At 43.5% G+C, this 11,289-nt stretch overlaps 1 protein-coding gene across 3 annotated transcripts in view; it reads left to right on the top strand.

Moving 5' to 3' along the window:
- The window catches only part of Atf6 (activating transcription factor 6), a 159,810-nt gene that overhangs the window by 39,922 nt on the left and 108,599 nt on the right, over positions 1–11,289 (top strand). For all 3 annotated transcript variants that reach the window (XM_031388936.1, XM_031388925.1, XM_031388913.1), the window contains exons 9-10: positions 5,116–5,301; positions 8,741–8,832. In XM_031388936.1, the coding sequence (XP_031244796.1) occupies positions 5,116–5,301; positions 8,741–8,832 (278 nt within the window). The remainder of the gene's footprint in view (positions 1–5,115; positions 5,302–8,740; positions 8,833–11,289) is intronic.

Below are 11,289 nucleotides of genomic sequence, written 5' to 3'. Positions count from 1 at the left end.
AAAAAAAAAAAGAAAAGCTAAATGGGATTCTAGTTCATAGAAATTCCATAATTCACATTTTGTACTCTTTTTGTTTGTGAACATTCTCATTTTGAATACCTTGGTACATACTTCATTTTTGCTCCTGTACAAGTATACCTGAGGAATTCCTAAAATTGGAATTGTAGGGTCAGAAGATAGGTGCTGTCTCAGTTCGAATAGAGTTTAATGTTATGAAATATAATACGGTGAGGGGGTACCTAGTGGGCTCATGACCAGGTGTTCCCTGAGTAATCATGCCATACAACAGACCTGGTGTAAGGGGGGTTATTTGGGAGAAAGGGGGTGAGGGTCTGGAGAAGGGGTAGAGGTAGACGAGTAGACATGTAGACAGACAGCAGTGTCATAATGGCAGAGAAGGGCAGGGGAGGGGCAGAGAAAGAAAGGGGGAGAGGAAAAGGGAAGGAAGAGAAAGAGAGAGAGAGGGAGAGGGAGAGAGAGGATGAGAGAGAGGGAGAGAGAGAGATCATGCAAAGAAAAGGTGAGGTAACAGGAATTGGAGACAACCAACTAGAATGGCATTTGATTCCATTAGGCTCCTCTCAGGGACCTAGCAACTGCTTACGTCATTACCTGCCTCTGCCAGGTGCTTCAGTGTGGGCTGCCTATGAAAGGTTGTCCACCACTTAGCACTTTCTCTGTTCCCGCATGCTCCTGGCTGATCTCTGTCTCTCTCCTCCCTCCCTCTCTCCCTTTCTCCCTCTCTCTCTCCCTCTCTCTCCTTCTCTCTCTCTCTCTCTCTCTCCCCCCCTCCTCTCTCTCTCCCCCCCCCCTCTCTGACAAGGTCTCATATAGTCCAGACTGAGAACTTACTATATAGCCAAGGTTGGCTCTGAATTCCTGAATCTCTGTCTCCATCTCCCGAGTGCCAGGATTTCTGCATATCATCCTTTGTAGTTCCTTGTTGATGTGTCTATTAGTTTGAGGAATGATTTCACATTTCTTTTTAGAAACAACTCCATCAAGATAATTCATATACCATAAGTTTTTCCTTCTGTGTTGGAGGTTGAACCCAGAACTTTATATATGCTAGGGAAGTACTCTACCTTTGAGCTGAACTTTTGTTTTTATGTTTTGAGGTACACAATTTAGTAGTTTCACGTATATTTATTGACTTATAGAGTAATGCTTTCTAATTCCAAAAAATCAGTCTGGGCCAGTGAGTTCACTCAGTGGGTAAGGTGACCCGAGTCCTGAGAATGATTGCTGGACCCATGAAGACAGGAGGAGAAGCCATCCCACATGGTGCCCACTGACAGCATGCTGTTCTCATTCTGAGCTGAGCTTCCCCGAGATGTTGAAATGTGTGTACAAACATAGAAGTACTGCACATGCTTTCGTATTGCCTTCGCTTTTAGTGTTTGTAGCTCATTTCCAGCAGCATCTTAGATTCAAGGCTCTAAACATCATTTTGTTTGTAAAAGGGGTTTTTAATAAAGTGTTTATCAGTTGGGAAAGCTTTTAAAATTAAAATGAAAACATGGGCAATTTTGAAGCTTTGCCTTTTAAACTGACTCAAGCCTCAAAAGGAACTTAGCCATTTGTGAAAGTTTTCCTTCTACATAAGTCTCTCTTCTGTGCAAACAAATGTTTGTTTTATAAGGAAAACACCACACTTTATAGTGCAGTGGCACTAAGGGACAAATCTTTTGCAGCTGTGGATGTTTTCCTTTGGTTCTTTATTCTTTTTCCAAGACATGGTGCTTGGTGGGAGAGATCTCTGAAGCCAGGATGATCAGAAGCAGGAGTGGGCCAGCCGTTGGCCCGTTTCAGTCTGTTAAGCCATCTGATGGGCCTAGATGGGAGTGTGAACTAGTGGACCAGCCTTTCCATTCCATGCTTGTCCATGGGGCTAACAGTGGTGAGCTAGTTTCCAGATGTAGGCAGGTCCATACGTTTCTATTTCTAGATGGCACATAGAATAGCCAACCATCACACCCTCCATGCTGTGGTGACAGCTGTATGGCCTGTGGCAGCCTAGTGGGGCTACTGAATAGTTTCCAAGAGGTTTGAAGTCAGCTGACCTCGATTTATGCCTTGGCTTGTCTGTTCACTCAGTAGATTCAAATGAGGCTTATTTTATTGATTAACTGTTAGAGTTTTATTTTGTTTTTGAGCGAGTCTCAGTGTATAGCCCTGACTCACTTGGAACCTACTCTGTAGATGAGGCTGGCCCTGAACTCACAACAATTCTCTGGCTTCTGCCTCCCAAGTGCTGGAATTACAGATGTATGACACAATGCCTGGCTTTAATCTTGAAAACTATAGTAATTTCAACAAATAGAGATTATATTATGCTGCCATTCTTAGCGTTTGGGTTGATTCTAGTACATTGTATTTGCAAAGTCCGCGTACCCAACAGAATGTAACCCTCAAGAACACTGAACATGTGTATGCATGCTTTGGTCTAGGAAGTGTAATTTAACATTTGTATTCAGGTAGCACTGAAGACAGCTTGCTGAGATACAGCGGCAGCACTGTACTTGTGACTCCTAAGCATTTCGCTTATTTATACAATTTGTAGCCTGCTTTTATTGGTAATGCTGAGTGTTTTCAGACCTATTACAATGGATCTTTTTCTATGAGAAAAACAGACTATTTGGCCACAGGTGGTTTTCATTTTTTTTCCCTTTTTGGTCTGAGGCATGTGGGTTGTCAGCCTTTGAAATCTTAATGCTGTGTATAATGTGCAGGTGATTTTTTTTTTTGTTGTTTATAGAAATGTCTAATCCTTGTTTGAGATTTATTAAATGGTGTGCCATCTGTAAGCCTCCCTAAGTCCATAGATTAATTAGCCTTTAAAGTTGCCTTTTATCTAACTTTTAGTATAAATTCTCCCATCTGGGAACCTTCTCTTTTATGTTTTTGCTCAGTGTTCCATGTACTTCAGCACTCTCGTATTAAGTATTAATTGTGAGCACCGGCTTTCCCAGGAACAGTGAGGCTGACTACAGCTTGCGTTCAGCAGAACAAAGTGGTATTGTCCTGAGAATGTTTGGAAATGGATGAGTAGTCAGTTTGTCATGGCCTCGCTTCCTCCTCACCTCCCTCCCTCCCATGCGAGTGTACGTTGGGTATTACTTTGATAGTAGTTGTAGTGTAAGCAATTAGTTATATTGCTTAGGAATAATAACAAAAAACAATTCTAGACATATATAGGGCTGGGAATTGTGGCAGATGCTGGGTATGTGACATCAACCTTCTTGTGGAGTTTCAGTTAGAAAGGGAAAAGAGGAGAAAGTGCTCTTTCAATACCTGTGTAATGCTTTTCCATGTGGGCCAGGACTGAAAGATGACTGACACAGTCGTGTTGGGTATCGTTTGGTTATAGTTTACCACTGTTGCTAGGAGATGTCAGTTGGGTAGTTATAAGTTTCCTGTTATAAATGTACTGGCTAGTTCTTATGTCAGCTTGATGCAAGCTACGTTCATTTTGGAAGAGGGAACCTCAGTTAGGAAGTTTTTCCAAGATCGTCCTGTGGGCAAGGAAGAGGTTTATTTTTTAAATTAGTGATTGATGTGGAAGGGCCCAGCCTGTTGTGGTTGGTGTCATCCCTGGGCTGGTGGTCTTGAATGCTATAAAAAAAAAAAGGCAGGCTGAGCAAGCCATGGGGAGCAAGCCAGCAAGCAGCACCCTGGCCTCTGCATCAGCTCCTGCCTCAGGTTCCCACCGTGAGTTCTTACCCTAACTTCCTTGGATGATTGATCACAAACTATAAGATGAAATAGATCCTTTCTTTCCAATTTGATTTTGGTCATGGCGTTGATCACAGCAGTAGAAACCCTAACTAAGACAGTTATCTTAAACAAAACTGATCTGAAGCTGCATTTACTGAGGAGTTACGGTACACCCCACACTAGAGTGTCTTAGAGTCCGTTGAAAAAGAGATAGATATCAGTAACTCAACCATTTATGTACATAATAATCTCAGGAAGTTAATAGTATTCTTTGTTTTTGCTTTTGTATTTGAGACTACTTTGTCACCTTGCTACCCAAGGAAATTAGCCTGTCTCATGGCCACTCCTGTCCTGGAGTAGGTGGCAGGCACCTAGATGCAGTGGGCTTCTAGGGACCAAGGTTTGGGCCACGGAGCAGGAAGTGGCTGCTGTCAGGCTGTTGCACCTGACTGGTTGGCCGGGTTGAGGTCCAGTTATGAGAGAACTCTTCCGTGGAGTGTTTCAGCTCAATAAGACAGGCACTCTCAGACGATCTTTGGTGAACTAACTCGAGCACTTTATTCCTTGTGGATAGGACCTTGCAAACATTTGGGGTGGGGTGGGGTCTAGAGGCAGATGCTTGCTATTGGCTTGGCCTGAGATGTTGGGGATGCCTCATCTGCATGTGCAAGGAAGGAAGGTCCCTACAGGGCTGATTGTCACAGTCCTCTCAATGGGGTGTCACGGTCACATAGGGAACCTGGTGGGGTGTGTGTGTGAATTTAAACACCTACTGTTCTCAATTGTGAGAGCTGCTGGGGTTCCTGAATCTGTTGGGCCTTCCCAGTTTTCTGTCTGGTACACAGTCCACTGCCTCACAGGCTAATCTCAAACTTGGAGCAATCCTCTTGCAGTAACCCACTGGAGTCCTGGGATTTTCGGTGTGAGCTACCTCATGTAGCTCCTTTGAGGTACTTTCTGACGGACTGTATAAAGCATTAGTTAGATGCTCAACAGTGCATCAGAAAGCACCAGTGGCTAGGATTTAGAAAGGATTTTTTGCTCAGTCGACTTGAGCTTGCTTAATTTGAGCAGCATATTTTAAGACTTGTTTAAAAATAACCACTTGTGAGGCAGAGGCAGGTGGATTTCTGAGTTCAAAGCCAGCCTGGTTTACAGAGTGAGTTCCAGGACAGCCAGGGCTAAACAGAGAAACCCTGTCTCAAAAAACCAAACCAAACCAAACCAAACCAAACCAAACCAAACCAAACCAAACCAACCAGCCAAACAAACAAACAAAAAATCACCAACCTATATTTTGACCAAAGATGTTTAGAAATAATTTGAAAAATCAGTAAGTGTTGATATTTTGATGTGGTTACAAACCCAGTCCCATGATTGCCGTGTAACTTTTCCTAGATTGCTGTGCTGAGGAGACAGCAGCGCATGATAAAGAACAGAGAGTCTGCTTGTCAGTCGCGCAAGAAGAAGAAAGAGTATATGCTGGGACTGGAGGCCAGGCTGAAGGCTGCGCTCTCAGAGAACGAGCAGCTGAAGAAGGAGAATGGCTCCCTGAAGCGACAGCTGGATGAGGTGGTGTCAGAGGTGAGTGCTGGTGATCAGCTGGCTGAGGTGGCATAAACTCATTTTCCTTTTGATAAGTAAATGGTAATTACTTTTTAAATCATATAAAATAGTAGTGCTAAGAAAATGGGGATACAAGAAGCACAAAATCATTTACAGTAGGAAAAAAATTATAGCACTGACCCTTTGGAGATGTTTTTCCTGTGCATGTTAGGCGAGCCTTCTAGCGCTGAGCCACACCCCTAGCCTGAAAGGTGACTGGATTGTCTCCACCTACCTGCAAACACAGTCTGCTCTTCTTGTGTTTCTTCTAACTTATTACTTTAGATATTTTTTTCTTTCTCTTCTTTTCTTTTTCTTAGTTTTGGGACTAGGCCTCTGTACATAGCCCTGGATGTCTTGAAACTATGTAGAGCAGGCTGGCCTTGAACTTGCCAAGTTCCACCTGCCTCCGCCTCCTCAGTGTTGTGTTTAAAGGTCTGAGCCACAGTGCCAGCTTTTTTCTTAGTTAAGTGAATCACAGTGAGGCTCCTGAGCAGTCCTGTTATCTCTTCCCTTTTGTTATTATTCTTTCAATTTAGTTTAAAGTTTATTTTGTTATTTTTGAGACAGGGTTTCACTGTGTAGCCCTGGTTGGTTTGGGACTTACATGTGCACTGGATTGGACTCGAAGTTGTGTAGGAATTATGGGAATGCATCACCACACTGAACTGGCCTTTCCCTTTTAAAAATTGTTTTATCTTTATTTTTATTCTTTGAGAGTGCCACCAGTGTACTCTGATCATATTCAGCCCTCCCCACCTCTAACTTTCCAGATCTACCTGTCTTCCCTACCTATCCAGCTTCGTGTCTTCTTTTTTAAACCTGTAAGGACCAATTTGTGCTGCCTAGATCTATCCTTATATATGTGGCCTTCCACTGAGCATGGTAAAAGTGCCAGAGGTTACCCTCTTACGAACAACTTACTCTCCTCTCACCGAGACTCACAATTACTGTTGGCTCCTGAGCTGAGAGGAGGACTTCATGCCCAGCCTCCCTGTCCACGAGGGATTTCCTTTGTTGTGGGCTTACACAGGCCTTGTCCATGCTGTCACAGTCACTGTGAGTGTACGAGTGCCATGCCCTCTTGTTTACTTGTAGACATTTACCACATTATATTCTTTCTGCTCTGTATTCCACACGCTCCCCGGACCCTGGGAAGAGGCAGTGTGGTGTGTATGTCCCCTTTAGGGCTGTCCATTCTGAAGTCTCACTTTGGCTAGTCAGGGGTCTCTGTGTCACTCCCCATCTGCTACAGTTAGAAGCTTCTCTGACCATGGTTGAGAGATGTATCAATGTATGGTATGATGATAAGTCATTAGGAGTTGCTTTAACACTATGTCCAGTTAGCAGAATAATAGGTTCTCCTCTAGGGCTATCACCTGTGTAGTCCCAGGTTCTTGGAGCAGTAATGGTGGCGTGGGTTTCTCTTGTGGAGTAGTACTAAATCTAACTGGAGAGTGGTTGGTTACCCTGGTGATCGTTGGGCATGTTTTGCCAGGCCAGTCATTATCGTAGCTAGAACACAAGGTTCGCAGCTGGGTAAGGTTGATGCCTGCTCTTCTCCTCTAGTCATGTACAAAGTACCTTCCGGCCCTATGAAAACTAACAGGTCAGGATGAAGCTTCCAGGTGAGCACAGCTTATGTGCTGTATGACTCAGGTATGTGGTATCTCAGCAGCAGCCCTACTGTAAAATCCTGGAGAGAAACCATCAGACTGATATAGCCTGTAGTGTTCAGGCTTTCTTGGACCTCACTGGCCAGCAATTCCCAAAGTAACCCATTCCTGGCACTGGGCTTTTTGTTACCTTGTGGTGTCCAGTAAGGACATTGTTGCCTCATTATAGGGTAGGGCTATTTAACTTTTTTTGTTTTCCCCTTTAAAAAAGGAAATAATACAAAATAAGATGCGTTTTAAATCTTTGTCTGCTCCTTTGCTTTCTGCTGTCATGCTGGTCTCTTCTGCTTTGTTCATGAAGCCACAGCAATGTAGTCCTGAACCAGGGCTGCCTGCGGAGTGCTGCTGCTTTTTCTCTTCTTTCTATATTGCCCCTTAGTATATGAACCCGCTCTACTGTGTTGCTGAAGGCAGCGTCTTAAAAGACTGGGAGACAAGCAACAGAAGTGTCTCAGAATTCTTGAGGATCCACAGAAATACAAAGCTAAAACTTTTTTTTTAATTTAATTTTTTTTTTTTTACTTATTCACTTTACATCTGCTCACCTCCCCTCTTCCAGTTACCTCCTCCCACAATCCTTTCCCCTTCCTCTCCTCTTCTCTTGTGGGTGGGGGCCCCTAGATATCCCCCTCACTTCCCACAGTTTCTCCGAGGCTAGGTGTATTCTCTCCCACAGAGTCCAGACAAGGCCTCCCAGCTAGAAGAACACATCCCATGTACAGATAACAGCTTTAGGGATTGCCTCTGCTCCAGTTATTAGGGACCCACTTGAAGGCCAAGCTCTACATGTGCTATATAAGTGTGGGGAGGCCTAGGCCCAGCCTGTGCATGTTCTTTGGTTGGCAGTTCAGACTCTGAGAGCCCCGAGGATCCAGGCTAGTTGACTCTGTTGGTCTTCCTGTGGAGTTCCTGTTCCCTTCGGGGTCAGCAGCAAGCACTCTTAACTGTTGTCTCTAGAACCCTAGCAATGTATGTTTAGAAGGACAACTGTCCAGATCTCTCTTCAGCCTTCCTCCACCTGCCTGGCCCCTGTGGGTGCTGGATTCAGCGTCCTCAGAACCTGGGACCTGACTTGAGGGAGACGGATGTAAACACTTGGGCGAGTCTCTGGGGTGAGATCTGAACACGAGGTCTCTGTAATCCCAGCTGCTAGCAGTCTGGCTGGCACCTGTCTGTCCTGGTTCTTGTTGTAACCCAGCCAATTCCATAGGCTCTCTGGAGGGGGACCTGTATCGGTCATTAGGCTGCTCAGTGTATGCTGACCAGGAGACGTACTTTGAACAGGCAAGGGACAATAAAGACTGTCACTATAACTTCCCCATCTTTTCTCTTATTTTCTTGGGGCTTACATGGAGCTGGCTCAAACTTGTTTCTGATTTATGTCAATAGATCCTCCCTCAGCTTCAGAGAAGGGACCTAGGAAGGGGCAGGTAGCAGGATGCCCACTCTGCCCACTGTGCTGCTCCTGGCTCCAGGCTAACACTAACCCATCCCACCAGCCCAGACAATGAGTCGATTTGGGTATTCTGCTTAGTACCGGAGGGAGGATAATTCCTTCCTCTGTTGAAAAAGAGAGTATGGGAGGCTTTAGTCTTCTTAAAGTACTATTTCTTTACCTGTGAGGTGTCCTTAGTTTTATTTTTATGACAAAGGGTATTCATACAACTCTTAGAAAGGAGGAGTCTTAGTTACCGCTCTTTGTAGTGTTGACATGTAGTTTCATCCTGTTTCATTTCCTGTAGAACCAGAGGCTCAAAGTCCCAAGTCCAAAGCGAAGAGCTGTCTGTGTGATGATAGTACTAGCATTTATAATGCTGAACTATGGGCCCATGAGGTAAGTGTGCAAGGGTTTTGGATACAAATATTAAAATTTAAATGTTAATTATTTGTTATTGTTTTGCTCTACTCAAAAGTAAGAGGAAAACTCATTTGTTTTGAAAAAGAAAATCAGCATTCCAGATATGTAAAGATAATTAGATAGGAGACAAGTGCTTTCACAGATTTCAGAATGTATCCCGGAAGACAACCACATTGGAGGATAGGCATGATGAGTGTGGCAGGAACAGTAGCATGTGAGTTCTGTGACATGGTAGGTAGTCCATGGCATGGCGTGTATGCAGAGAGGATTATTTTCTTGAATGATAAGGAGAATCCCCAAGGAGGAATTTGAACTTTGAATTGTGATACAAGTTTGCCAACTGGGAACTATGGGAAGAACATGTTAAGTGGAGGAGACAGCATGTTAAAAAACATGCTTATAAAATAATATGGCATTCTTTTAAAAAAAACAAAAAGTTCAGTTCATATATACATGATTTTGTCTTTGTGTTTATGTATATATAATTTGTTAAATTATGTTTACATATGGACAATATATGTACTATTCAAAGTACTGACTTATTTTTAATTATGTTAGCACATCATTACATTTTGAAGTATAAATATACTATTACTTGACATATTTCAGAAATTTTATGCCTTAGGAGCCAGTTTATACAATTAAAGTTAAAAGTTGCTGAGAATTACAAAGAACTCACATTTATTAATATTTATTGTATAATAGATTAATAAAATAGATTTTAAATGTTTATTCATGAATCATCACATGTTAAATAATAAAATGTCTCCAAATATTTAATGACTCAAAAGAGAGTACCACTGTTTCTTTTTTTCTTCTTTCCTTTCTTCCTTTTAAACAAATATTTGGTATCTGACCTACTGCGACCGTATTTATGTCTCTGTCTCTATGCAGTGTGTTGTGATGTATCACTGGGCACCAGGATCCCATGTCTCTGTGTCTGTGTAGTCTATTGTGATGGATTGCAAGGCTTGAAGTTGACAGATCAGTAAGATTTTCATGTGAGAGAACTTTCCTGAGGTGCTGCAGAGTCTGGGAATCGTTAGGGTCCCCCAGCCTTCTTAGGCTGCGCCTTTAAAGCATGTGCTATTTATCCCTTCTCCTGTTCATACCATTTCCAGCCCTTTGTGGGTGTCCACAGGTGTGTCTGCATGTCCAGTGTGTGTATAAAATCATCTCCTACAGTAACGAGTGCCCCAGTTTCCTCACCTACTGGCAGCAGCAGAAGTGTTCATTCGTTGTGTAGTCCCTAATGCTGGATATTCGGAATGCTTTTGTTGGCTGGTTTTCCATCTTGTGGGTCAAAAGTGTTATCTTTATTTACGTCTGTCATACCGGCTTCCTTGCCCAGTCTGAGATCCAGTAGCTGGGCTCTGTGTCAGGTCTTCACATGTGTTGTTCCATGGCCTTCAGTGCTCTTCCTTCAGCGAGTGTTCCGTGTCAGCTCAGGTGCTACCTGCTGGGGGTTTCCTGGACATCCTTCTCTCCTGTGCCTGCTGCATCCTCCTGCCCACCCGCCTTTCAGCCTTCTCATCAGCTCTCTCTGCCTCTTGACCCTGTGTCTTCTGCAAGATGTACTTTGCTTCTTTCCCCAAAGGCATTGGACCTCTTGTTCTCTGAGCCTTGAATGATGCCTGGCGTGTAGTCGTCACTCACTAGATGCCGCAGTATGAATAAATTAAGTGCCCTCCTCTCAACCAGATAGAACTGCTGTGGGGCAGCCCAGCGACACAGTGGTTGACTGCGGTGTAGGAGGCTTCAGGCACAATTCCTGGCAGTGGAGGAAATTACTTTACCTAATTGTTGGCTGTATTCCCCCTTTAAAGATTACTCACTGTCTCAATTAAAAATTTTTTCTTCTTGCATGAGTTGCTGTAAACCACTTGCATGTATTAAGACACATCCAGTATTGATTCGTAGCCTACTTGCCACATCCTTCACACGTGTACTTACTGCTGCTTTTGTGCCTGTGTGCGCACCAGTCTTACACTGAAGAACTTCCTTTAGTCTTTCAGCTTACTCTGCTAATTTAGCTCTGATTCTGAGAAGCTGACATTGGCATCCCTGGTGTCGTTAGCATTAGGCCCTTCCCACTAGTTACATAATTCACCACAGACATTTTCTTCCACCTGCTAACATCTTGCTTTGTGCTATTATTACATTTCCTGTAGGTCAAAGTTTCAAGTCCTGTCTAATTCACTACTTTTCTTTTGTAGAGATAATTCAATGTTCATCCCAGAGCACAGACACATTTATATATGTTCATTCACTGTTTTTGGGAAAATGTGTGTGCTTTCAGCCCCTCACATCTTACAAGTCTATGCAGTCATGCTCTTCTGTTAGGCTGCACATAAGCCAATACTTATGGGCACTTATTGTTTGCAGGTGCTGAGCAGGGAGTTAGGGATGCAGGCCTGAACCAAAGGACAGTCT

The sequence above is a fragment of the Mastomys coucha genome, unplaced genomic scaffold, assembly GCF_008632895.1.
Source record: "Mastomys coucha isolate ucsf_1 unplaced genomic scaffold, UCSF_Mcou_1 pScaffold1, whole genome shotgun sequence".
Taxonomy (NCBI): Eukaryota; Metazoa; Chordata; class Mammalia; order Rodentia; family Muridae; genus Mastomys; species Mastomys coucha.
This window is presented reverse-complemented; position numbering and strand designations above follow the sequence as displayed.